Here is a 27,248-nt window from a genome sequence, read left to right on the forward strand (position 1 = left end):
GGGGGTGGACACCCCCAACTTGGGGGGCTCGGCACGGCCACTGCAGAGACCTGGGCCCGGGACAGAGGGCGGGGAGGGGTCGCATCCGGGGTCCCCTGCCCCGGGCAGACATTGCCCACACCTCCTCAGAGAACGACCGGCCGCACGGAAGCTGACGGGATCCCAACGGGGAGCCACCAGTTCGTGAGCCCACCGTGTGCCCGGAGCTCCCAGTGGCTCTTAGGTCCTCAGTCGTATGAATAGATGACCAAGGATTATCCCCCCCCCCGCCAGGGAAGCGCTTCGCGGGAGAAAGATCCTGAAACAGGGCAGCTCAGAGGACAGATTTCTGGGACAGATCGGGGACACTGTGAAGAAAACTGAAGCTGTCGTTACCCATAAAGAGAGCTACCACGTCCACGTAACGTGGACAAGTGCAGCCAGCATGGAGGAGACCCAGAACACTCAAGCCACATCACACAGTAGAGAGTCCCAGGCTGGAGGGGAGGTGGGCTCCATCCCCTAGGAAGCAGAGCAGAACAGGGGCAGGACCTGGACAACAGGGGGAAGAATGAGAAAATCCAGGGGGCGTTCCTGCCGTGCAGAAGCTTCCGGGGAAAGTGAGAAAAAGGGAGGAGAGCATCATAAAGCAATCACGGGCGAGCCACGGCTGCCCGGACCCTCTGAGGGGTGGCAGGGACAGTGTTGGAACGGTGGGAAGGAGGGGACATGAGGAGGTGCGTGAGATTCCAGGGTGAGCGCCCCACAACATGGGTGCCGCCTCGCCGGTTCCGGGCAGAGACCTTCCCCACCTGCAGCCGTGGCCGAGCCAGGAAGGGCGAGGAGGAGCTGAGCGGAGGCCTTTGCAGACACCCTTTCTCCAGGACGACGTGCAGAGCGAGGTCGAGGGGCCACCAGGCCGCGGGTGGGAGAGCCCGCTGCCTTGTCCGCTCCGGCTGCTGTAACCAGGCACCACAGACAGAGGCCAGAGTCTGTCGCTTACAGGCCGGCAGCGGGAGGGCTGGGATCGAGATGCCACACGGGGTCACAGGCTCTTTCAAATCACAGGTCTAGCTGCCTCCTCCCTGGGGCCTGAGGGGAGGGAGCCTGGCAGGGTTTTCCGAAGGCACTGACCACGCCCACCAACGCGCAACCCTCGTGACCTGACTGCCTCGAGCCCTGCTTGTAACACCGCCCCCCTGGGCGTCAGGGTCCCGTTGTGTGAGTCCAGTCACAGAAACCAGCCCCCAACGGGATTTGCTCCCCACGTGGAAGCATCCAGAACACCCTGGAGCAGTGTGGCTGAGGGCTTGTGCCAGCGTCTTGTTGGGCTCCCTCCTGCCATGCTCCCCAGACCTTGCTGCCGGTGCTGGCTGGGGGCTCACTTCTCCCACCTGGAGGGGGAGCCGGGGCCTGGTGGGTTCAGAACGACACCAGAGCTGCTTGTCCTTCTGGCCACATGGTGGGTCTGGTCCACGGCCCGGCCAGGTGCTCTGGCTGCCGGGAGCTCTGCTCCCCAAGACCCCCTGGGAACCCCAAGAGAGCTGACGCCAGATGTGCCCCAGAGACCCTCCCACCCCAGCCTGTTCTGTCACAGGAACCATCACCCCACAGAGGTACTTCTGTCTTCTGTTTACACAGCAGGGTTTGTCTTTGCTACTCAAGTCGATTTTTCAAAGCCCAGCCGTCGTGGTTTAGGGTACGCTGTAGGAGGTGACACCGTAAGATGTGTGGGGACAGTTGGCCAGAACGGGAGGGAGGTTCCCCAGCTCCCTGTGGAGAAGGGCGTGCTGTGTGCTCTGTCCCTCAGTCGCGGGGTGTTCGTGTGTGGACTGCAGTGTGCCCAGGGCCCCGGTCCCGGCAGTCGTGGAGTGGGACTCGGGCAGAGGGTGGAGGTCTGAGCCGCTAGCTCCAAGGGCAGGACTGCAGGTGCAGGAGGACAGGTTGCTGGTGGAGGGCTTGGGGACCGGCGGGGAGAGAAAAGGTGGGAGCATGTCCAGAGCATGTCCAGAGAGGGGAGCTTCAGAAAGGAGCCTTCCAGGATGCAGATGGTGGGGAGGTGGCCAGTGGCCTCAGGGACGAGCTGAGCAAGGAGGCTGCGTGAAAAAAGGCCAGTGCGGCGCGACAGGCAGGGCGGCCTCCAGGACCCTGCGGGAAATGCCGCTCCTTCCAGGGCGGCACCTCGGCTGCCTGGAACATGTCCAGTACGGGAGGGGATCCTGTGGGCCCCGTCGGTGCCACCGAGGCACAGCACCAGTAAGCCCCCAACCTCACGGTCCCTGGGGCCGGCTGGACGGCCCCACAGCGGACGGCAGTGTCTACTCTGTCCCAGGCGAGCGCACTGAATGGCCCCCGCGGCTGTCCCCGCTCTTAGCAGGGGGCTCGTCCCAGCTCAGCCCCTGCTCCCTTGCCTGCAGCCAGAGGCCCGGGTCAGCTGAGCCGCCACCAAGGGGCCTTTTGCACTTGTGTGTTGTCTTCTGACCGTGAAGGTGGGCGGGGAGAGGCGGGCCCAGACGCTCCGGCAGGGGAACCGGCCAGGTCTGGGGGCTAGTTTCACACTCGGTTTAGGACGGATGGTGAAGGAGAGACGCGGCGTATGCGGGGTCTTCAGGGAGGAGGGCCTGGAGCTCTCCTAGTGGCTGGCCCTGCAGCGGTGCCTCCTGGGCCCGGGTCCGTGTGGGGTTGCCCCTCCTCAGGCCCCCGAAGCCCCCCTCCTGTTTGCGTCGTCCTCACACCTGCTCCTCCCCCGCCGCGATGCAGCCGTCCGAGTGAGCTCCGTGTGTCTTTTGTGGTGGCAGAGCCTGTGTCGGCAGTGCGTGAGCGTGTGTGCGTGGGTCACGCCGGCGAGGCCCTAAATCGTCGCTTCCTTTTGCTTCCCCGCTACACGCTGTTTCGAAACCCATTCCCATCGCTCCAGGGACACCTAACCGGGTACCTTCTCTCCGCTGGGGATCCGTTTTGAGAGTCCCGGTGATTGTGCTGGTAACCAGGCGTCCTGTCGTCAGTCTGACTGTTCCAGACCTAGTACAGTTGGCCGTTATCTTGTTGCTAACAGAACCCTAATTGGGCACGTGAACACCACCGCGTGAGTTCCCTCCCTCTTCAAAGCGAGTCTTCTAAGCCGTGTGCGAGAAGACCCGCGTGGGCGCTGAGGTGCAGGGCCGCTCGGCTCGGCCGACGCGCAGCTGAGGGGTGTGGGTCTCGGCCCTCCGTGCCTTCTGACGGCCGGCACCTGGAAAGGGAGCCTGGTCGGATGGCCGCGTGGCGCCTGGCAGCGCTCGGGAGGGGTGAGACCCCGTGTGGGGAGCAGCGGTGCCTTCCCCACGCCCGCGGGCCCACCAGCCCACCTCTCAGCAGCTGCGCTGATTGGAAAAGCAAGGTGGCCCTTCACACACCCGCGCCCACTCCGCCCGGACGTTTGTGGCCTCGCCGAGGTGATGGTGGCCCCGGACCACGGGAGGCCCGAGTGAGCCACAGGCGAGGAGGTGGCTGGGGACAAGTGAAAATGAGCTGTGCTGAGAGCCGGCCACGGTTCCTCGGGAGCTGTTTCCGGAACCGCTTTCCTGTCCAGAAGCACATGCTTAGCGCCCACCCAGGAATGCATGAGGATCGTACCTTTTCTTTCTATTTCGGTCTTTGGTTGCTGGCTAATGAGCAAAGTCAAAATATTTAGGTGATTTATGCTTTTAACGTAGACAGTATTGGCTCTGATTTCAAAAAGAGAAATCTAGTCTCTTAGCAGAGCCTCCTTCCACTTGGACTTAGGCACACAGATCTGTCCGAATGCATACACACGGGCCTGTGGATTATCCGGGAGGAAGCTCTTTAAATCCCCCACGCCGTGTTCCTGTGTTAGAATCATCCATGGTGGGCAGAGAGCCCGTCATGAAGCCCCAGGGCCTATCGAGGACTCCGCACCGGTCCCAGGACTCAGTCGATGACCTAGGCCATTAGGTGGGCCTCTTCCCGGACACGGGGCAAAGCAGGACGGCAAGAGGCCCGGCGTCCGTGCCCTCTGCTTCCCCGGGCCCGCTCCCCCAGCCCACCTGCTCCCTGCGGCGGCTCCCTGCAGAGGGTCCCTCACGGTGCAGGCCGGGCAAGCCCCTCAGGAGCCACCCTCCCCTGCCCTGCACGTCCTGCCTTGGCCCCCCACCCACTCACACATCTGTGTGTTCCTGGCTGTGGGCCGGCCGCGGGCACGAGGGAAGGCAGGCAGACGTGTCCCCACCCTCACAGGGCAAACTATCAGAGTATGTGGCAGCGGGAGCCGCGGATCCAGGCCGTGGCAGTCAGCAAGACGTGGCACGAGGCAGGGTGCAGGGAGAGGCCGGTCTGAGGTGGGGACCCCGCGTCCAGGCATTTCAGAGGTGGGAGGGGACGGGTGGATGTAGGGTGCGCCGTGGCCCCGGGTGAACGTGAGTGTCGTGTGTCACGTGAGCAGCAGGAGGGGGCAGGCCGGGGCTGGCCCGTGATGTGGCCCCCGGTGGCTCGGTGCCTAGTGTGGTCCACGCCGGGAGTCAGGATGAGGTGGGCATGGGCGGGACCAGAGTCCGGCCCGGGCCTGTGGTCCCAGTGGTATGGCTCACGGGCATCTAGAGCAGGAGCCAGTGTTCTGGGGCAGGCAGAAGGGGGGAGGGGCTCCCCGCAGTGGGCGCAGCCCTGCCACGTCCAAACAGGAGGCCAGGGGTGCCTGGTCGGCTCAGTTAAGTGTCCGACTCGGGGTTTCTGCTCAGGTCGGGAGCTCACGGTTCCTAAGTATGAGCCGCATGTCGGGCTCTGTGCTGGGCACGGAGTCTGCTTGAAATTCTCTCTCGTCCTCTCCTCTCTTCCTCTCTCAGTCTCTCTCTCTCCCCCTCTCCCTCCCTCTCTCAAAAAAAAAGAGGAGTCCGAAGCTGGCCTAAGGAACCCGCCAGGGGAGGCCTAGGGGCCACGGGGGCAGGGTGCCTACGGGAGCAGCGGGCGGCACAGAGCGGGTCTCCTGGGCCACCTCCCCAGGCACGCGGCCACATGGAGCCCTAGGGGGGCAGGTGCTCTCTGTCCTTTGTGACAGGTGAGTCGTAGGCTGGTTGCCAGCCAGCGCTGGATCACCCTGAGGAAGACAGTCCCGGTCTTTGCCACCAGGGCTCAGGCCCGAGCCCCGTGGGAGAGGGGACTTGCCCCGGTGCCGCTGGCCGGGGAGGGCCTTCCGGGTGGCCAGCTCCGCTCCGTGTGGTTTCCTACCTGTGTCCGTGTTTATAAGTGGGGAGGGAGTGTCGTATTCCCATCCCCCCGGGATGCTCCGCGTGATTCCGGGCCCTTCTCTCTCCCTTGTTTGTAGCCAGGGGGCGGGTGGTGCTGCTGGAGCCGCGAACCCGGGAGGATGAGGGCCGGTGGGGAGGCTCCCTGAGGGGCCGGGTCAGGTTGCTAAACAGCGAGAAGTTCTTGGGGCACCGCCTTTCGGCTCATCCTGTGCACGGTGCGCCAGCTCAGGCTGGAAGGAGAGCCCGCCTCTCGGTGCAGACCCCCAGAGGGGTGACCGTTGCCTCGGGGAGGGGGAGGGGGAGGTCTGTCCACGGGGACTGTCCCCCAGCAGCCACACGGTGATGCCGAGGTACCTGTGACGCCAGCGGGCCCCTCGGAGTGTGGCTGTGTTGTGCGCCTTCCTCAAGTGCCAGCGCCCCTGGGCACCCCGTTCCCGGAGCCCGCGCCGCGCTCCCTGTAGGCGGGGCGCCTGTGACCTTGCCCTCCTGACCTTGACTGTCCTTCTCCCCGCAGGCTCGCTAACCTCGGTGTTTGTCAGGCTGCCCTGCGGTGGTGTCGGGGTAAGTGCTTCTTTAATGTGTAAATAATGTCCTGCTTGTTCTCGGGCCCCAGTGGCCGCAGAAACCGCTGCCCTGTTTTCCGCAGAGTGGAGAATTGCTGCCAGGTGTTTTCCGTAAACAGGGTCTGGCGGGTGGGGCCGCCCCCCCCACCGGGCCCTCCCCCACCCCCCACCCCCCACACACGTGTGGCTTCAAAGGCCCGGGGCCTGGGAGCATTTGTAGCTGGAGTCGGGCACCTTCCTCCGGGGAGGCCGTCTGGCACGCAGGCGCGCCGTGGGGAACAGGTCGGTCTCGCCTCCCAGCCTGCGGAGGAACAGCCTGCGCGTCTCGGCTCAGGTTGCGGTGGAACAGGGGTGTGTGCGATCGCTGTGTCCGACCGCCAGCCGGGGGCCCCGGGGAACCTCTGAAGGCCGCTGTGTTGAGGGGGCGGGGGGGCTGCTGCTTTTCTGTGAGCGATAACGCCCTCAGGCCGACCTGCTCAGGAGAGCCAGCGTCTTTTACGATTTCTGGTCTGGACGTCCACCCTGCCCGCGGCGCGGTGAAGGTCAGGTGTCCACGGCCAGAACTTCTTGTTAACGGGGAGAGGCCCCCATCCCAGCCCCCGGCTCCTGTCGCCCTGGATGACAGAGGGTTGGGGGGGCGAGAGCGGGGCCCGGGGCTGCTGGCCATCGAGGCCGCGTAGCCCATGAAATAGCGCAGTGGGCCGCGGAGGGAAGGGGCCGGCAGGACACCGCGGACAACAAAGCCGCTTCGGCGGAGGCCGCGCAGGGGCAGAGTGTGAGCCTAATTACAGATCGCAGGGTGAAGCCCCAGGTCTGGATTCTGTTATGGAAATGAAACAAAATTGTTTTCTTCCTGAGTCTTTACAAAACTCGCTGCTTTGAAAATTATCCCGTCAGAAAGAGAATAAACGGCATTTACTCATACCACCACCAAGCCCCCTAGAGTTATTTTATTTTATATTGTAAGTAGGCTGCAATCTCTTAATTCGGGGCAAATTTTTGGCCAGACTTGAAAAGGCTTGGATTCGGCTGCCCTGCAGCCAGCGCGCCGTGCAAGGCAGGATTTGTAATTTGCAAAAGGGAGAGAGAGCTCAAGTCGGGCCTGGGGCCTGGAGCCAGGCAGCCCCCGCCGAGGGTGCATCCAGATCTGAGTCCCTGCAGACCAAGCAGCACCCACCTTCACATCCGGGCATGAGAGCGCCGAACTGGGTAGAGGAAGCCTGGGGACTCACTGGTAGAAGGCGTGAACCGTAGGGTCTTTCGGGGATGGCTGTCTTTCGAGGCCTCTCCATAATCCCTGCTCCCAGGAGGGTGGAGAAGCACTTTGCGTGTGTGGGCTTGGCGTCACTGGTGGGGTCTTGGGAAAGCCAAGCAGACCCCGGGAACCTAAGTGTGGGTGGGAGTGTGCGTGTTCTGGGCGCTGACGCAGGTGAGGAGGGGCCTCTCCGCTTTTCCTGAAAGTTATTCTGAATTAACATTTAGGGTGTGGGATGGTGTTTTCAGGTTGTTTGCAGACCCCTTTTCCCTTAACTGTGCTGAAAAGAGAGTTTGAAGTCAGTGGAAGCTTCTTTCAAACCAAATGAAAGGATCTGCTGCTTTGCTCACCTCCCGATCTTTTCCATCTTCCCCTTAAGGGGACGTGGTGTGGGTGAATCCCCCTCCCTGCTGGCCCTGTGGCCTCCTCCCTGGCCTGGGTGCCCTGAGCAACGTGGCTCCCCAAGGGCCGTGGTGTGCCCGGCACCGGCCGCCTCCGGTACATCCCTTCTGAATCTCTGCAGGAAGTGTCCTGCAAGTTTTCCTCTGCTGGAAGAAACGTAGCAGCCCATTTGCACTTTGGTTCCTTGTTCGAGCTCCTGCAGTGGCAATGGCCCTCCTGCCCCGCCCTCGCCGGGGCTCTTGCCCCTGGAACTCAGGGCCGGAAGGCAGCCATCCCAGGCTGGCCCAGCAGTGGCAGCCTGGGACTCCGTGCTTCCCTCTGGACAAGACATCACAGGGCTTCCGCCCCGGGGTCACACACAGAGACCCGTCAGGGCGTGCACCAGGCTGGTTCCCTGGGCTCAGAACCCAGAATCCTCACGTTTTGAGGAGAAGTAACCTGAGTGGTTTTGCGTAACTGCCTTCGGTCCTCGGGGGCAGCATCCGCGCCAGCCTGCCCTGGACACCCTCGTCCTCCCTCCTGGGAGGCTCAGCAGCGGTGGTGGGATGCCCCTGCCACTCGCCCGAGGACCGTCCCCTTCGACAGTGATGAATCGGTTCTGCAGCTGACGTAGTCGGCCCGGGCCAGCTCTTTTGAAAAGCTGCTTCCGTGACTAGCGGGATGGTATCGTTTACAACAGAAGCCGCTCTTTGAAAGTCGGATATTAATGCCGTGCAGAGTCGGCAACGTGCAGAGCGTTCTTTTGACATTTGGAAACTGTTTAAAGAACACAGAGGTTTGCTCACTGCAGAGAATAGCCGTCCTGCGGAAATGGCTTGAACCCCTCATGAATGTATTTTCAGTCGTCTTGCTTTGAAGACGAAGCTTCACGAGTTCATTGCCGGAAATGCAACCCCTGCATAACGGTCGGTGTCTTGGCCAGGCGGGCAGGAGCCCGGCTGCGCCCGGACGGACCTGGGCGGGCCCCGACGGGGCTGTGTCACCTCTGCGTGTCGCTGTGTGGGTGGCCTCGGTCTCTGGAGTCCCAGAGCGTTCAGCGCTCGGAGGGGCTGATTTGTTGGGGGGGAGGGGTCGCTCTCAAATGGACTTCGCAGGCACCACGCTGCAGGTAACGGGCTTGTGACTGCACTGCTCCTCCGAACCTTCACCTTGGCCTGGCACCCAGGAGGGGAGGGGGGCTGTGTGCTCCATCTTGGCGCTCCGATCCCACCCAGGCCCCCACAAGGTGACTTCCGGAACTGGCCGCTCCAATTTCTTGGTCGTCTTCAATGCCCACATCAGCCAGACACGTTGGACGTGTGTCTCCTTAAACAAACAAGCCAGGACGCAGACGGGAATTACCTGACCACGTTTTCCCATGCGGGGTGCGCGGCCCTCCAGGAGGTCCCTCACGGGCTGGCTCCTCCCTTCCCACCCCACGCTCCCGTCAGACACGCGAAGTGGCTCATTCTCTTCAGCACAAAGTAAAGTCAGACTCTGGAGGGACCAGTTCTTCTTAGGTTTCGTTTTGCTGTTAGCATCGCTCACCTGCCATGAAAGCAAACAGGAACAGAGCTCAGTGCGCGAGACGCCACTGTCTGAGCCTCGCGTACATCGGGGCACTGGAGGAAAGCAGGGGCACTTCGGGTAGGGGTAGAGGTGCGCACGTCCCATTCCTGCTGCGTTTATGGTTCTTTTCCCGTTTGGTATTTTCTGGCGTATCTTAAAAAAAAAAAAAAGGTGAGGCCGCATGTGAGCTGGGTGTGTCCTATAATCAGTAAAAGAGAAGCGAGCAGCCCCGTACTGGGATTTTGCAGGGAGAGCCCCCAGACTCCACAAGCCCCCAGCTGCACGGCCCCCACAAGAGTCAGGGGGCGGGGGTGACAGGCCGAGACACGCCTCACTGCAGGGCCCTTGTCTCCACAGGTGGACAGCGACACCATATGGAACGAGGTGCACTCGTCGGGCGCGGCCCGCCTGGCCGTGGGCTGCGTGGTGGAACTGGTCTTCAAGGTGGCCACGGGGGAGCTGAAGGTCAGTGGGGACCCTGCAGAAACCGGCCTGGAGGAAGGCTGCCAGAGGCTTTCCAGGGTGGGGGTGGGAGGACGGCCCCCAGTGGGTACCTCTAGACAAGGAGGCGGTGACTGGGGGAGGGTGGCTCCTGTCCAGGGGCAAGGGTGGGCCCTGTCCCGTGGGTCCCCACTCATCGACGGGAGCGCCTCCGGCCTTGGTGAAAGTGCGTGATAGCACAGCGGCTCTCGAAGCTTCGATCTCGGGAGCACCTTACACTCCCAACAACTTTGAAGAACCCTGAGAGCCTTTGTGTACGAGCTGTGTCATCACCCCGACCATATGAGAGATTCAAGCGGGATTTTCAAAACTGCTTATTAACTTGAAAATAGCAGCGACGCCTGTCTTAGTGGGTCAGGCAGTCTCAGACCTGCTCCTGCACGAGTCTGTGGCCCCACAAGGCGTGGGCGTGCGAGAGGGGACGGCGTTCGCATAGCTTTCTCAGACAGCGGTGCAGATTCCTCCTTGATGCTCCACTGCGGTTGCATACGTGGAAGTTTCTGGAAGATGAGTTGCAGTGCAGAACCTGAAACGGTAGCAGTGGGATCCTCTCCTTGGCGTTGAACCCACTGGTCTGTTGCAGGTTGGACAGGGCACCCGACCCAGTGCGGCTCATTTGGAAGTCCTGGCTCATGAGTTAGGCAGACACACCTTCCAGAATCTCGACACAGTCTGTTGCATAGTATTTAAAACATACTGATTTTCGAAACCGTTACTCTGGGCGCCCATCTCCTCGGGAAGGTCGTCTGAGCGCAGGCAGGAGCTGGCCGTGAGCTTCTCAGATGACGCTACGGTCTCGCCCTGCACCCACTTCCCCGTCCTTCCCTTTTGTTCACTCAATGGGGGAACTTTCACGAAGTCAATACGTTTGATCCCGGCATCACACGTCCTCGGGCAGAGCTGCTGTCCCCTCGGGCCTGCTGGAGAAAACGGGCGGAGGGCCTATGCGTCCCTGGCATTGCCGGCTCCTGTGGCACCAGCCGCCTGCCTCCCTTGCCCTGGCACCATGGTGATGGAGTCTCAGGATGGGGGCATGGAGACCCCCGAGGGGGTGCCGCCTGTGCTCGGAACCAGGTGCGGGGCCCGCACATAGGACAGTGTTGAGAGGGCGCAAAGCGGGGGCTCCCGTGTGAGCGCGTCCCTCCCTGAGCTGGTCCTGCAGCAGGCCCCGTCACCAATGCTCAGCCCTCCCCGGGGGCTGTTCCCAGCCTGACCACACAGCTCCCCGCGGGCCATACAAGAGGTGCCCGTGCATATCGTTTTCCGTGGCTGCTGAGCAGTGTATTATGGTTCTGTAAAGCACACGTGACTTACGGGTCCTGGGGGAGGGGGGCACCCTGTAGCCTCTGAGCTGTTTCCGCTGAGTAAATGGGTCACTTATTTTCTGCAGCGCCCGTGCCCCCTGGATCTGCGTCCTTCACGTTCAGCCCAAGCTGGGGCAGGAGCCCCTTGCGCTCTGTCTGCACCCAGGGTTCCCATCAGGTGGCTTCTTGGGGATACCGGTCACGAACAGAGGGGGACCCAGGGTGCCCTGCCCACTCCCACCCAGATCCCAGAGCTGAGCAACTCCAGGCCTTCTCGTCGGGGAGCTATTGAAGGTCAAATGTCAGGGGCGAAGTCACCTTTCATCCTAGTAACCATGACAACCAGTAGACCTCCTTAAGAGCAGGGACCAGACGTCTGCCCCGTATCCTGTCCCACGGCTGTGTGCCCAGCTGTGCTGTGACTCTGTGTCCTCGTGTGTGGTCTGGGCTCATCTTCTCACTAACGTGAAACCCGTCTTTCCTCCCTGCTTGTCCCCACCTGTCTGGTGCCGTGTGCAGAACGGCTTTGCCGTGGTCCGCCCCCCAGGACACCACGCGGAGGAGAGCACGCCCATGTAAGTAGGCGCGCGGCCATTACGGGCAGGGGCTGCAGGTTTCTGGTTCCTCTCATGGGAGGGCTGGACTGCACTTGAGTGAAAATGGGGCCCCAGCTGGCACAGCTCCAGAGCCGCACAGGTGACCTTCACCCACCAGCTGTGGCGAGGTGGTGGCCTGAACCGGAGGGGGCAAGGAGAGGAACCTGCAGACATCTCTAGACATCTTCAGTCTTGTACAAAATTGGCTGGGGACTTAACCTGCACCAGAATGAGTTCATGTGGTGCTTCATTGTTCTAGAACATTCCACCCAGACCCCTCAGGTCATCTCACGTGTGGCCTTTTAGCTGACCTGCTTGTGGTTTGATACCAATGAGACTGACGTTTCAAGGTCGTGACCACAGGGGCCAGCTAGGTCTGGACTCCGTTTGGGGCTAGGGGTGCCTCTGACCATGCACACATCTGAGGCGCTGGCCGAGGTAGCGGGCGCGGCACGCAGATTGCCCCAGGTTTACCTGGGAGAGTCGGTGGCAGGTGGGGACCCACCTGGGGCAGAGTCACAGGGACCGGACCCTGGGCCTCACCAGTCGTGTACCGAGTGCCTTGGTGCCTGGGGGTGGGTTCGCCGTGATGCCATCTCGTGGGATGTGGGAGGGAAGGGCCCTGACGCCGCTGGTGTCAGTGGAGGTAAGAGAGGGGACGTCCGGGCTGTGCCCCAAAGAGTAGGGTGGGTCGGACAGCACAGCGGGGACCGTGCATACGGAGCACGGCTGGGAAGCCGGGAAGCGCGGGGAGACGGAGGCAGACCCTGTCTTCAAGAGCAGCTAGAACAGGCTGAGGATCCACAGGCCAAACCCACACTCGTGAAGGAGCCTGGGGTCTGGCAGACAGGCGAGCGGGAGCCCCGTGTCCTCTAAATCTGGAAGCGAGGGCATCAGACCGCCGTCTGAGAGGGAATCTCCTTCCCGCAGCACAGGGAGCGCGGCCTCACCTGAGCAGCCCTGTGGCCTGGGGACGCCATGACCCAGAACGCTCCGTGGCATTTGGGAGCAAGATCCTCCTTCCCCTGGAGGCCCTGTTCTGATTGGGGTCTAAGTGGTTGGGTGTCCTCAAGTGTACGAGCCGCGTGGGCTGGAAGGAAACGGGCAGCAGCGTGCTGGGTGGGCGCCCCGCGGGTGTTCGCAAGAGCCATGGGTCGGGTCCCAGCCCCGGGTCAGCCCGGCCAGGGGAGGGCTTACAGGTGGCTGGCCCGGATTCCAGAAACGGACCCCCCTGGGTTTCCCCACCTTTGTGGTAATTTAGGTGGAGGGGGCAGATGTGGAGAGTTTCAGTTTTACTTGAATTGGTTTGCTTTCTCACCCTCCTGAAGACTCTCAGGGTTAGTCAGTCACGGGATCGATTCTTGTGTCGTCGTCGCGTGTCTGAGAACGTGACAGATGTGCAGTAAGCAAGTAACCTTTGTGACCTCTGTGCCTGTGCCTGTGCGCTGTCGGGCCCCTGCAGAGGCCGGCCCGTGCGCGTTCTGCGAGGTTCTGGGGGGAGGAGGCGGGGTGTCGGTACATCGAGAGAGGGGTGCCTCACCCCGGGGCACCTCGGTCCGCGTGCGGGAGACCCATGGGGGTCCGTCTGTGCCTCCGCGGTGTCAGTTAATGGAGCCGTGGGTTCACCAGACCCTCTTCAAATCTCACAGGGCTCTAGATGGTTCCGTCGCGTCTTGCGTAAAGGCGGATGAGAACCCGTGTTTCCTCTCCGTGTCTCCTCTCATCTGCAGGGGGTTCTGCTACTTTAATTCTGTAGCCATCGCAGCCAAGCTTCTCCAGCAACGGCTGGACGTGAGCAAGACCCTCATCGTGGACTGGGTAAGTGGGACCCCTTCCCCGAGAGGGGCTGGGGGCCGTGCGCCCCCCTGCTTCCCCGAGCAGACAGCATCCTGTGTGCGTTTCTCCCTCCGTTGACCTTGCATTTGGGGACCTTAACTTCCTGGAAGCTACCTCAGAGACGCAGGAAGTAAAAGCTCAGACTTGCTCTGAGTCCGTTTTACAGGTGCCCTCTGCCCGTCCTGCCAGTAGCCGGTTCCTGAAATGTCTAGAGCTGTGCCCGTGACTGAGGGCGGCGGCCAGAAGAACTCGTGGAGAGGAGGGTTCAGGGGGGCGGTGCCGGCCTCGGCCTCACGCGTCCACCGCAGGGCCTGGGCCAGGCTCTCCCATGGCCAGACGTGGCATGTGCGTGTCAGACCCTCCTGATGAAAACTGGGTGATTACGCCCGTGTAGCCGCTGCCACCGTTTTCCTGCCGGGCCTGCCGCCTCCCCCCGGCCCCACTGCCTGGGGGGTGAACTGCTGTGTAAGAGCTGTAGGTCATGGCTGAGCTCCAAAAGCAGTTACACAAATGCTTGTCCCGGGGATGGACGTGGACGGTGTTTACTTTTTAATCCTCCTTCATTCTGTTTGGCATTTATGATTTATTTTATAAAATTGTTAAGGGAGAAGAAAAGCAGATAGATACCCAGGGGGGATGATCCTTTGTGCCACAGACTCCTTCCCAGTTTGGGAAAAGAAACACCAAACCCCAGCCCAGCAGAAACCGGCAAGCTCTCAGGTGCCGGGCACTGGCCAGGGGCGCGTAGATGGCAGAGGCCGTGCTTAGCGTGCTCAGGTCCTCGTCCCCGTGTCCCCATGAGCCCGGCCTCCACTCCTCCCAGAGGATTAGTTAGGGGTGCTGCCGAGGTGTTCCGTGCGGAGCGGTTCGTGACCACGTGGCTAACATCCCCTCGGTCCACGACGCAGGCGTGGCCAGGACGCGGGAGGAAGTCAATGGTTGTAGGGCTGCTGACCCCGGGTGTGCGCCCCCACGGGAAAGGGCACACACACGTGCAGGGCTGCCTCATGTGGGGAAGGTTCCTGTCCCCGCAGCCTTGGTGCACGTCTGCTCAGCTGTGGTGGCTTTCTGGTTGATGGGATCAGGTGTCTGTCCTGCCACATCGCTTGTGGTGAGCACAGATAGCTTTTACGTTTTTTTTTAACATACTTTTTTTAATGTTTATTTTTGAGAGACAGAGACAGAGTGTGAGCAGGGGAGGGGCAGAGAGAGGGGGGGAGACAGAATCCGAAGCGGGCTCCGGGCTCCGAGCTGTCCGCACAGAGCCCGATGCGGGGCTCGAACCCACACACCGCGAGATCATGACCCGAGCCGAAGTCGGACGCTTAACCGACCGAGCCACCCAAGCCCTCCTCACAGACAACTGTTATAAATAACAAAGATACCAAGCAGTTCCCAGGCTGTAAAATCACTGACTTGCCCACAGCTTCTCACACGTGTGAAGCCGGCTGCCCATCCTGGTGGCCTCTCCAGTGCTGACCCGGGCCGTGCATGGCCTCGGGCCTGGGAGGAAGCCTGGCTGCCCTGCCCCACTTTTGTGCTTTTGACACGCAGGCATCGTGATCAGAAGCGGTTTGGGCCCGGGCGGCTCCGTCAGCTAAGCGTCCAGCTCTTAGTTTCGGCTGAAGTCATGACCTCGTGGTTTCGCGGGTTTGAGCCCCACACCGGGCTGCGTACTGACAGCACAGAGCCTACTTGGGATTCTCCCTCTCTCCCTCCCTCTGACCCTCCCCCTTCATGCTGTCTGTCTCTTTCTCCAAAGAAAGAAAGAAACTTAAACAAATTTTTTTAATATAAATAAAAATTTAAAAAAAAAAGCAGTTTGTTCGAGCCTGGGGCCCGGGACCCCCGTGCTGTGTGCACCTGTCCCTCCCGGCCCCACGGGATGGCCTCCTGCTGCACCCCAGTGTCCGGCACAGAGCCGACACCTCACACGTGCTCGAAGGGGAACGGCTGCAGTCCGCTCCCTTCTCACAGACGTGGCAGTGGCCGGACGGTTTTGTCTGGGAAACCGTGGCCTCTGGGTGGGGCTGAAACGCCCCACCCTCTTCCCCCTTGCCGGAAGCTGCACTGTGGCACGGTGCTGAGGGCGAGGGAGGCAGACGAGGACGCAGCCTGGGGCTCTACTTTCTGTCCCTGGGCCCTGCTCCCTCGGGGCCCTGCGCAGGCGCCCGGCCACGCTGGGAGCCCAGAGGCGTCCCGCTAGCGCTGGGTCCTCTGCTCCCTGCTCTCCCAGGACGTGCACCACGGAAATGGAACCCAGCAGGCCTTCTACAACGATCCCAACGTCCTCTATATCTCCCTTCACCGCTATGACGATGGCAACTTCTTCCCGGGCAGTGGGGCACCAGACGAGGTGAGCAGGGGCCACCCACCCGCCCGTGTGCCGGGCCGCTCTGCAGGTGAGAGGGCAAGTGTGCGCAGCCCCTGCGCACGCACAAGCCAGGCCTCCCTGCTCGCGTTCATCCCAGCGACAGCAGGCAGGCGTGGGCTGAATTCCATCACGTGCCCACGGGGGCTTTATCTGGCCTGCGGTTCCAGTGACAGACTGGCCATCACGTCTGGCTCCAACGTAGGCAGATGTGAGAGAGCCCGGGCACCCTTCCTCCTGCCCATTCCTCTCGTCCGTCCGTTGGGCAGGGCGCCGTGCTGTCCCTCAGCTGTCCGGGGCCACACGGGAGGGGGGATTGGCGGCTCACAGGCTCCTTCACGGCCCCCGAGCCCCCGGCAGAGCCTGCCCTCGCTCTGAACACAGAGGCCCCGACACCCAGGGGAGAAGTTTAATCGGACTCCGGGCCTTATTTCCTGGAAGGAGGTAGGGAAGGATAGCCTCCTGTACTCGCATTTCGGTGCCTCTGTTGGTGTCTATGCCGCAGAGCCACAGGCCTTCAGACACTGCTGGGCCACGGCCAAGAGAGAAGGGCAGCCCCACACCCCTCCAGGCACAGGTGGCCGAGAGCCCTCTCCCTGTTGTTGGGTCCTCGTGTCAGGGGCCCTGGGAGCACATGCTGGGGAGCACAGGACTCAGGCTTTGCTGCCGGGCCACTGAGCCAAGAGCCCCAGGCCTGTGACACCGGGGCCGGGTGCCCTCCAGTTGAGGGCCTGTGACACGAGCTTCTCTCTCCCACTCAGGTGGGCACAGGCCCAGGTGTGGGCTTCAACGTCAACATGGCTTTCACTGGTGGCCTCGATCCCCCCATGGGAGACGCGGAGTATTTGGCGGCCTTCAGGTAAGTGTCCCGGCTTCTTGTCCCACAGGGCACTTGTCAGACAATCGGGGGTTCCACACCAGTGTCCCCAGCTCTTGCTCGGTTTTACTGATGTTCTTGGACCTTCCTCTTCCTACACACACGCACCCCGAGGCCCCTCTCGGGCAGGCCCCTCCCCCGGCATCCCTAGGGGCCCCACACAGGGGGGTATTTCTGTAGCAGCCTTTTCTCTTAGTTGGTTCTCAGAGCCTCAGCTGGAGTCTGAGACTGTCTTGTCACCTCTGTTCGGCAGCGGGTCCGTCTTGGGCTTTAAGCGAGACACGGGAACCCTTCTGGGTTTTGACGGTAAGGAAGTGACTGAGGCCCGGGTGAGGACCTCAGTGCGGGGCTCAGAAAGGTGGATGCTTGGTTCAGAAAGATTTCATGATCTCCCAGCTTTCCTTCCAGTGAAGTCCTTGTGGGACAATGAGAGGCAGGAATCTGTGTCCCGCCTTCCCTGCTGCGGTTCTGGGGAGGTGCGTGGCCGCCGTCTGCCCCGCTAGGACAGAGCTGTGCGACGGTTCCTTTAAACAGAGTGTTTGCTTTGTCATGAAATGGTGATCTCTCCTTTGATCTGGGCCAGGTTGAAGGAGTTCCTGCGACCAAACACAGACCCTCGGCAATGCAGGCTTTCTGCCGCTTGTTTTAAGTGGCGGCCTCTCCCTTCTCCCCAGAATGTGGGGCTCTGGGGCCCCAGGGCCCCGTGAGGAGAAGGGTGCTGTTCAGCGTGCTAGGTCTCTCGGTCGTCGTTAGAAAACACGGTCGGTGCGCTGGGAATTGGAGCCCCGTGAAGTTTCCTCCCTGCCTGTTTCTCGAATTCCCTGCTCTCCTTCTGCCGTAAATATAAAGCACACGTGTGTACGCGTGATGCCTGTGTCTCTGTGGACATGCGTGTGCGTGTATCCACGTGCACAGGGCTGTGAGCGTGTAGGCACGTGTGCAGGTGCGAGAGCGTGTGCATGTGTGTCTCTGGCGGGGGTGGCTCCGTAGGAGGACACGTCTCTACACGTTCTGCCGTAGCATCCGCCGTGTGCTCCGGGGGACCCCACGGGGGCCACGGGACCCCTCGCGCTCGTCTCCGAACACAGTTCCGCTCCCCAGACTCGGAACGGTTTTTGGCTCTGGCACGATGCATCGCTGTGTGGATAGAAGCTCCTTCCCAGCTGCTCGTGGTTCACGGAAGTAACGGCTCAAATTTGGTTAAGTCGAGGCAGCAGGTTAGCTTCTCCAGCAACGAAGTTGATTTTTACGATCGCGTCCGTCACCTCCCCAGCTGGTTTCTCTGCCCTGATTTCCCCGGGTCACTTTTTCCTTTAATCTCATTGACTTAATTTTGATGTGTCTTCCTACCCCTCATCAGATATAATGTAATTTTGACAATCGCGTGCCTAATTTAAGGGAGAGGGACTCCCCCAGTGGGTACGGGATCTGGCAGTTTGCCCGTGTGCCTGGTTAAGAATCCACGTCACGAAATCGAGCCCGTGCAGCGCCCGCAGTGGGGGCCTCGCTGCCGTCCGTGGAACGCCTGTGCCACCTTGTCACCCCTCGGCCCGAGAACCAGCCCTCTCGGAAGGCCACTTGGAAAGTAAAGTGTCTGGGCACCTGCCGTGAGGACCGTTGGTTTGCTAGGGACCCCAGGGCACGCCGCGGGCAGAGGGCGGCGCTGTGCTCGGCTGGGCTGGCCGCAGCAGTGGGGGCAGCTCTGTGCTTCATGTCACCCCTGCTTTCGGCCGGGCTTCAGCCTCACTGGGTGCTCTGGGTGCTCTGGTCCTGAGACGGGGACGCCCAGCACCGGGAGGTGGCCCTCCGGCCGCGGGCCACCCCCCTCCCCCAGCCGCCTGCCTGGGGCCAGCCTTTAAGATGAACCTTTCTCTCCGAGTTGCTGTTGACGTTGTGTTTTAATCTTCTGCCAAGCGCGTACATGATGATACCTTATCAAATGAACTTTTTAAAGCTTAAATAGCCTCTTTGAAAAGGAAAATTGTTTCAGGGTTTTTTTGGTTTTGTTTTTTTTTTTTTTTATTGATTTCAATGTAAAGTAGCACTTTGAAGTTTACAATTTATGGTTCCCTGGGCATCGATCGGCTGGGGGAAGAAGGGTCAGGATCCGTCTTCCCCTTTCTTCTGTGCGTCTCCCCCTTTCTGGGGGCCCCTGGGGACAATGCGGGCCTTAGAGGCAGCACCTTGTTACTCAGACCCACGGCCTGCCACGTTGCGTTTCAGGAGATCAAGCCTGGGATGAAGAAGAGATAAGAAAATTGCCCCTAATGAAATCCAGAAGTGGCGGCACTTTCTCCTGGGGCTCAGACTCGAGGACAAAAGGCAACCCTAATTCAAACCAGCCCGTGCCAGACGGGCTTTGAAGTGCAGAAGCAGGGGCCAGGGCCCTGGCGGACAGAGAGGATGCGCTCTCCTACCCCTCCCCTACCTGCCATCCGGTGTCAGCGCTCGGGAAGCAAAACTGGGATTACGTGTGCTTTTAGATCACAGCTTCGCTTTAAATGTGCTTTTATAAAGTGTATCAGAGATGTCAGTGAAACTGGATATTTTGAAGTGGCAACTTTAATCTTTTAACGAGTCGCGATTTGCCTTTAAGCTGAGCCACTGGGTAGATTCACGTCCTTTTCGCCAACCTTTCAAGCGTGACCCAAGGACGGAGGCTCTCGGAGCTTATGTTACTTCATAAGCTGTTTTGTGGGAGTTTGTTCCTTTTTCTTCCCAACGAAAAATTCTTTACAAAATCGTTTTTAATTTTTACTTATTGTTGTGAAATGTGCTTGGCGCTTCCCGTGTTAGCCATGGGGGCGAGCACAGCTCGGAGGCGCCCACCGCGCGGGTCTGTCCACAGAGGCTCCAAGAGTCCAGGCCTCGCTGTTGTGAAGACGTTGGATCCAAACCCCCGGACCTCGTTTGCTAGAGGCAGGGATGGCCCTGGGAGGGCGTCCACACCCCTTCCCGTGTGGAAACTTTCCCGGAGGACGTTCCGTGGTGACTTAGAAGCGGAACGTGGCAGGTCACGTTGAGCCAGCCCTGGTGCCCGCCCTCGAGGGCGGGGCAGAACCGGGACAGCAGGGCCCCTAGGCTGTGGGGCTCGCAGGCGGGTGCAGTGACAGCCGTACTCGGGCACCTGCTCGCGGGGGCATCCCCGCGGGAGCACACCTCCCAACACAGACCTGCCTGTGTCGGGGGCCGCCTCTGGGGGCCGGGACCATGGCCCCATCGGTCAAGCGTGTCAGGGGCTCTGACCAGGTGACCAACACGGCGGGTCTGAGTGTTCCACGGCTGTGCTGCGGGAGCCCCGATGAGGACTCGGCCGCAGAGCGGTCAGCTCATACTTGTGGCTCGGAGTCGGGTGCCGGGGTGAAGCCAGGGTCCTGCCCAGAGCGAGGCGGGAACCTGGGAGAGAGCACAAGGGTACTGAGCCAGAGACCGAGGTTGGCTTTGCGGCAGGAAGAGGGGGGCAGCTGGGAGAGGCCTGGGCCGCGGTGCCGGAGGGGACGGAACTGTCATGCGCAGCCCGGCAGAGACCTGCTCCTCAGGCCGGCTGTGGGTCCGTGTGGCGTCCTCAGCAGCCCCACCGCCTCTGCTGCTCGTGCCCAGGGGTGCGCCGTGCTGGGGAGTTGCAGGGGAGTGCTGAGATGGGTGCAGGTGGCCAAGAGCGCAGGCCCGGGGACAGGCCCCAGGAGAGGAGCAGGACAGAGCTGGGAGCACATCGGGACGGGACATAGAGCTGGGAGCCCGTCTGTCGGGGTGGACCAGCCATGGGGAGCACGTCGGAGCAGGGCAGCCTCGGGGAGCGTGTCAGGACAGAGCTGGGAGCACGTCAGGGCCCGACAGCCTTGGGGAGCCCGAGCACAACTGGAGACGACGGTGGCAGTGGGGCCGTGGGCAGCGAGGGACGGGCACTGTGTTGGCAAGGCCCTGGATGGTGAAGGGTGTAGAGAAGCCAGCAGAGCTGGGTGCCCCACTTTGCAAATGACAGCCAGACAGGAGCAGCAGGGAGGGGCGGGGCTCAGAGCAAGGTGACCTCCCCGCCCTCTGAGGAGGCAGCAGGGGGAGTGGAGGAACATCCCCACCTCCTGAGGGCAGAGTCTGGGTTCACAGAGCGCAGGGAGCCTGGAAGTCGGCGGGGTTGCAGAGCTGGAGGTGTAGAGGAGACGGGGGCGGGTGAGGGCCCGGCCTCAGTGTCCGGCTTTGCCCTAGCCACCCACTCACTCCTGCTGGCCACGGTGCCTGTGGAGTGGAAGGAGCAGGACGCGGCTGTGGACGTGACCGTCAGGGACAGCCAGGCCAGAGCCCGTGGTTCCCGTTGTTATCGTTGCTCTGACCCTGACTCCCAGCAGCGTTCGAATACTGGATGGGCAGGCACTCCAGCCGCGTTCCGGGTGACCTTGGTGAAAATGACAGATCTCGGTGGCTCTCAAAACATGGAGGCCTGACGCCCCGAAGCCCCAGAGGCCAGGCCCAGCGTGCAGGTGGTGGCAAATCCAGATGTCAGAGCAGACACGCCAGCCCTCACGGCAAGGATGTGCACAGCATCCAACAGTAGGAATTTTCAGTTACCAAAATGCCATGGCTGTTAAAATCGTGTCATCAGACACCCAGGGCACCGAGCTCCCGTGAAACCGGTTCGGGCGATTCAGCAACAGCTGTTGTGTGTCCGTCAGGCGGCTCCCGCTCACGTCAACTCTGGCTGCAGACCTTTAACTTCAGGACCGAACCCAAAATACGAGACGAGGACAGAGCAGAAGGTGTTGTCGCGAGAGCCCTCGGGTGCCACGTGACGGGGGAGGTGTGTGGGTCGGTGGTGTGGACCAGGCTCCTGGGACACATGGAGGCCACCTCCCAGCTCCCCAGGTGCTCTCGGGCACAGGTGGGCACGGGCCCTGGAGGCAGCGCCACTGGCCCGAGGCTCGTGACTACCGCGAGTTTGGTGGGTTTTGCGTGGGGCCCTGGTTGAGGGACAAACCAGAAAGGCCATTTCCTGCCAGAAGCAGGAACCAAGGGCAGAATCGGTTACTGCACGTGGACTCCCCTGTGGGGTTTGCAGGTGGCGAGTTTATACGCCTTGCGTAACCAGACGTCACGGGGTGGCTTACGAGAACGTTTCTGTTAGGTGTAAGTGCCCGTAAATCCGCCTGGCTGTCGCTCCCACAAGGCAGCCGGGACTGGGAGCGAGCGTCCCCCACGGTAGCAGATCAAGTTCACGCTACCCCACCACGCCAGCTTGCGCCTATCCTGGGCACGCAGCCGTCCTCTGCGGAGATCCGCGGTGCGGACACGGACAGACGTGTGCTCCAGCTGGCGGGCGCAGAGTGGCCGGTGAGCCTCAGGCTTGAGGGGGGGCGCCGGCCTCGGCCCTGCCGAGGCCTCGGGAAGGGAGCGGGCGGCGTGCCAGGGCCTCCCGTGGGGCTGCGCTCGGGGCGAGCGTGCAGCGAGGCGCCAGGCTCTGTCACTCAGCACTGCTCTGACCATCTGAGCTCCAGCCCCCAGGGCCAGGCCATGCCGAGGGGGCTCTGGGGCCATGGGACCCGGCGGTGTGGCTCCTGAGAACCGGGTGCCCTCTGCTGTCCCGCAGTAAGGGGCGCACCAGTCACGGGCACGTGCCCATCTCTTCTCTGGGAGACGCGCCTCCTCCCGCGTCTAAGCAGACGGTGGGGAGCGTGCGGCTCTGGGAAGCTCCCCCCTCACCCCTCTGCCTTCACGTTGCCCTGAGGAACGTCCACGGTGGCCCCACAGGAGCGCTCACCTTAAAGTGATGATTTGACAGAAGGCCTGCAGTAAATATTGACATCTTGTTTTCAGAGACCAAGTTGCTTGTTAAAATTTCATTCTAGAAATGAAACCTGAGGCCAGATTCCCATTTTCTTTGCAACACCGTGAAACATAGATGTTTTGCACGGGGGTCCTGGATGGGATGATGACGTGGGGGTTCTAGAAGGCCGATGGGACCGTCAGGAGGGCATATCCGGCTCCTTTCCTAGAGGCCGAGAAGCAGAGTCCCGTGGAGCGGAAGTGACCTCTCCCAGGGCCTACCTACCGAAAACCGGCCTGAAGACCCACCGTGCGCCCGCCTGGCACTCACCACGCCTGGTTTTCGTGGCTTTGGCAGGTGATTGAGATCACAACCTGCGGGGCTCCAAAGCCGGAAGTAAAGCGAGAGTGCGTGCTCGTACATCAGCTGCCCACGCTTGCGCGTGGCCGATGGGCCTGTGCCCCCCGCACCCACACAGACACGTGGGGTCAGCCTGTTTCGCGTCTCGTTTTTCACTGGCTTTTCAGTGATGCCACACAGCCAGCGTGGGCGCCGGGCGCTGTCTTGGTATTAACTTCCTCCCGTGCTGTTCTTGTTAACTTTGTGGCGGGGGGATTAGGAACAAAATAGCTCAGCAGTCCTTCAGAGCAGAGAGCGAGGCCCACAGCACGCGCTGGCTTCAAAACGGCTGCTGGAGCCCTTTGTGAACGAGCCGGCATCTACAGAAAACGTCCGTGGTTCTCATCGCCAAGAGGAGCCAGGCACGTGGCTGAGACCGTTCTGCCTGAAGACAAAGTTCAGCGAAAGCCGCTGGCAGGCAGGTGTCGATCGGCCTGGGGCCGCCGAGAGCCACCGCGGGCGACCCGGGTCCTCAGAGGGGACCGTCCTGTGTGGGTGGGAAGGCGGAGTGCGTCCCTGGTCGTGACGTGGACACGGGACGAGCACCGGGACCTCCTCGCCTCCGGCCTCCGTGGCAGGGCGCCGAACCCCAGCCGTGGCGCGTGTGCTGAAGCGGACAGTTTGTGTAAAGACTGCGGTTTGCACGTTGCGTTCACGGAATCTGAGGGCTTGTGCTGCAGCGTCCCAGCGGGCACAGAGAAAGGTGCTCAAATCCAGGGCCGGTGTCTGGTGTGAAGGATGCTAGCAACGTCATCGCGGCAGAGTCTGAAGTGGACGTGGGCCAAATCCCACCTCGTGTCTTTTTAAGTTTGAGTGGAACAGGCCACGCGCATGTGTTCCCGTGTGGCTGGGGCTGTTTTCGCACGACCGGGGCCGTGTCGGGTGGTGGCAACAGGCCCCGTGGCCCAAAGACTCCGTTTCCTCTCGGGCCCTGGGCGGGAACACCTGCTGGTCCAGACTCACGTGCGGTGCCCTGCAACCCCTGACGGACGGTCCCCACGGCTCCGACCCTGCTGGAAGCTGCCCTCACCAGCCCGTGGCTGAGGCGGTCCGGACACAGCTGTACGAACGGGGCCCGGCCTCAGAGGAAAGAAAAGTAGAAGCCGCGAGAGCCTCCAAAGCCAGCCCTGATCTTCTGGGCCTGCCCAGTGGCAGGTCCCAGAAGCGGGCTCCCGGGCCGGCCAAGGGCCTGGGGTGAAGTCGGTGGCGGACTCTCTCGGTGCCTGACGTGATCAGAGGGAAGCCCGGGGGCTCCTCCCACATCACAGACGCCCTCCTCTCGGACGGGCTCGCTCTGTGGGTCTTCCGGCACCGGCCCGTGCGCGTCCTGCGGGTCTTAACCTCGTGCGCTGAGGTTTTCGTCACTTCCGCTGCCTGAGGTCAGAGGGACGTCTCAATGCGATCACGTCTGAGAGTTGTTCCCGAACGGAGAAGCAGTTCATTTTTGGTTCTGCTGGCCCAAGCTGGTGCCTTATGGAGTTGACTTTGCTGACTTAAGTGGCGCATTTCGTGGCAAATTTTATTTTATAACACAAAGCATGAGAGACTGGAGGCTCTCCCACCAGCCCTGCTGCCCTCTGGCCGTGGTGTTCCCGCTGAGCAGGCGTGAGAAGGGCCCGGGTGGGCCTCCGGAGACCCGTTTGACTGAGTTGAGAGTCCGAGATGAGCAGTGGGGCCTGTGGGCCTTTGGAAGGTGCAGGACAGGAAGTGGCCTTTGGTGCAGCACAAATGTGGTCCGGCCTGCACGACCCTGGGGGAACCCAGGTGACGAGTTCCGTGGAGGCGCACCCAGCCTGCTCCAGGCCCCCGGCCCCTGGGTCCACCTCGCCCAGAGGGAGGAGGGAGACCCGGGAAGTCTGGTGATGGATTCAGAATCGAATAGAGCAAGCTTAAGTGACGGAAGAAGTCACATAGCTTCCTGTTGTGACACGTTCTCCGTTGTAGCCGGGCGGGTGTCATTAGACCACATGCGAGTGGTTGTTTTGTGTTAAGTGTTTTTTCCACTGTTCATGGGGCCGTTTTCCTCATTTCCCTAATGTAACTAAACCACTGGACCTCTCGGTGGGTGTTTACACCTTTAGCCCGTCCGTTCTCTTAAATGTGCTTATCTGGTGTCCCCGTAAAGATCCCAGGTGTCCGATTAACCCACTGAGCACCCCCGCACGTGTGCCTGCCGGCCATCCAGTCGCTTGTGGCTGGCGTGCAGGAGCGAGCGGGGCCCCCCTCCGGGCCAGGGCTGCTCGGGGGCTCCCTGTCCTCTCAGCCCCACAGCTGTGGGTCCCTGGTGCCGGGGGCAGTCGGTGACTGTGCCTGTCTTGAATCCAGGGCACGTGAAGGGAGATGGGGGGAACAGAGGCACCCCCACCTACAGGAGCGAGACCGCACCCACAGGGAACTGAAAATGAGGCATGGGGAAGATCTTTAGCAGTCTGGGTGGCTGGTGCTGCGGGGGTTATAGGTCCCCCAACATAATCAACCAGCCTCCTCCAGAACCCCTGTGTGGTGGCTTCCCTGGGCATTCACGTCGGGGCTTAGTGGTTCAGGCTTTGAGGGTGCTGTGAAATGAGCCGTGATCACCTTCTGGGTGCGAGTCCTCCGATCCCAGCCCCCGTGCGGAGCCCTTATTCTGCTGACCCGGGTAGGAGATGGGCCAGTCTCCTCCCGGCCGTGCCCCCTCAGCTAACCCAGTGTCGCCTTCTCCTGCCCTTCGCAGAACCGTGGTCATGCCCATCGCCAGCGAGTTCGCCCCAGACGTGGTGCTCGTGTCTTCAGGCTTCGACGCCGTGGAGGGCCACCCCACGCCGCTCGGCGGCTACAACCTCTCTGCCAGATGTAAGTCGGGTCTGCAGATCGCCCAGGAACACAGTCTGGATTCTGCTGTTTTTACGGTTAGGCATGCTCTGCATTTCAAGCCTCCCCTTTAGCAACGATAGGAGGAAGCTGTCCGTGTTACATCTTACCAAAAATGTTACCGTGCCTGCCGCCCCCAAGAACACAGGGCAAACGGTGGATGCACAGGGTGGCCCTCGCGGGGGCCGTGCCCCAGCACAGACCTCAGAGCCCTCCCTGATGCCGGCTCGGGGCCCGGGGGCCCACACGCCGACCGGGCAGAGGGCCAAGCGTAGCATCACGCCCAGCGCCCCTCCGTGCGTGGCCAGCCTGCTGCTGGCCGTGTTCTGAGCTTCTCCACTTACAGGCTCCCCTTGGAGACCACGTGGGTTCAGGCCCAGGCCTCCACGACAGAGCAAGGCCGGGGAACGTTTGGGTTTCCCGTTGGAGATAAAAGTTAGTTTACACTACCGTGTAGGCTGTTCGGCGTGCGATAGCGTCACGTCTAAAACCACGTATGTGCCTTAATTAGAAGTTATTTTATTGCTGGCTTTGCGGGAGTTGTGACCACCGATCGCCATGACAAACGTGACGATGATGAACAAGTTAGAAATACTGCAAAAATTACCAAAACGTGACGCAGAGACACCGAATGAGCAAGTGCTGCTGGAAAAACGGTGCCCACGGACCCACGGACTTGCCCGACTCAGGCTTGCCCCAGACCTTCCCTTTGTAGAAAGTGCAGTAAAGGCTGAGGCGCCTGTGGCCCTCCGGGCAGCCTCGGGGCCCCATCACCGTTCCCGTCAGAGATGTAGCCGAGGCTCTGGGAGGTCGTGGCCCAGCGTTGGGCCCGGGCCGCTGATGGCGGCCTGTGACGGGGCCGCTGAGGGCGGCACGGCTTTCGCCAGCTCTAATAAACATCAGAACGTGCCGGTGAGGACGGTCATCACCACTACCCGTCGTGCGTTTTCTGCTGGCGGGAGGGGAGGTGGGTGCAGAGGGCATGCTGTGGCTCCTGATGAAATCCAGACACGCCAGACGTGGTGTGTGAGTCCGGGAGGGGCCCGCACCATGGCGCGTGTGCCCGTGACTGTACGTGCACACGCGTGTGCCCAGCACACCGGCCGACCAGACCCCTGCGCCTCTCCCTGGCCCCGAGGCTCCCGGGACACAGCCTCAGGGGCACATTCTTGGTGCCTCTTCTGTGGCCCCAGCCCGACAACCGAGGGGCTCCTCCGGGGGCTCCTTCCTTTCCCCCAAACGAGATGATTTGCGGCATTATAAAATCAAAGCACCAAACCGTAATTCCTACTCTCGAACAGATCAAACAGAATCCCAAACCGAAATTCCTCAATGAATTTATTACAATCAGACCTGGCTTCTATTATGTGTTTCGGAGCGCCAGCCCCCTGGGTCTCTGTAACGTGATGTAATGCGTCTCTGGGTGCTTTGATCCGCGGCCCGCCCTCGCCCTCCGCTCACGCCTCCCATTTCCTGTTGCAGGTTTCGGGTACCTGACGAAGCAGCTGATGGGCCTGGCTGGCGGCCGGATTGTTCTGGCCCTGGAGGGGGGCCACGACCTCACGGCCATCTGCGACGCCTCGGAAGCATGTGTTTCTGCTTTGCTGGGCAACGAGGTAGGAGGCGCAGGGCGTCCGCGGCTGCTCTGTGCACAGGCTCGGGGCTCGGACCTGTGGGCTCTGGTGCATCTATACTCAGGCGGGGGTCATGTCCGCCCACCCATCCCCCCCCCCCCCGCACCCCGTAGCAGGACCGCTGCACACTTGCACAGT

At 61.6% G+C, this 27,248-nt stretch overlaps 1 protein-coding gene across 6 annotated transcripts in view; it reads left to right on the plus strand.

The window, feature by feature from the left end:
* The window catches only part of HDAC4 (histone deacetylase 4), a 291,067-nt gene that overhangs the window by 245,429 nt on the left and 18,390 nt on the right, over nt 1-27,248 (plus strand). For all 6 annotated transcript variants that reach the window (XM_053902909.1, XM_053902908.1, XM_053902900.1 and 3 more), the window contains 8 exons: nt 5,734-5,780; nt 9,345-9,452; nt 11,312-11,367; nt 13,119-13,206; nt 15,461-15,580; nt 16,357-16,454; nt 25,340-25,458; nt 26,959-27,092. In XM_053902909.1, coding sequence (XP_053758884.1) covers nt 5,734-5,780; nt 9,345-9,452; nt 11,312-11,367; nt 13,119-13,206; nt 15,461-15,580; nt 16,357-16,454; nt 25,340-25,458; nt 26,959-27,092 — 770 coding nt within the window. The remainder of the gene's footprint in view (nt 1-5,733; nt 5,781-9,344; nt 9,453-11,311; nt 11,368-13,118; nt 13,207-15,460; nt 15,581-16,356; nt 16,455-25,339; nt 25,459-26,958; nt 27,093-27,248) is intronic.

This window comes from Panthera pardus, unplaced genomic scaffold (genome assembly GCF_024362965.1).
Source record: "Panthera pardus isolate Hobbes unplaced genomic scaffold, ASM2436296v1 HiC_scaffold_10, whole genome shotgun sequence".
NCBI lineage: Eukaryota > Metazoa > Chordata > Mammalia > Carnivora > Felidae > Panthera > Panthera pardus.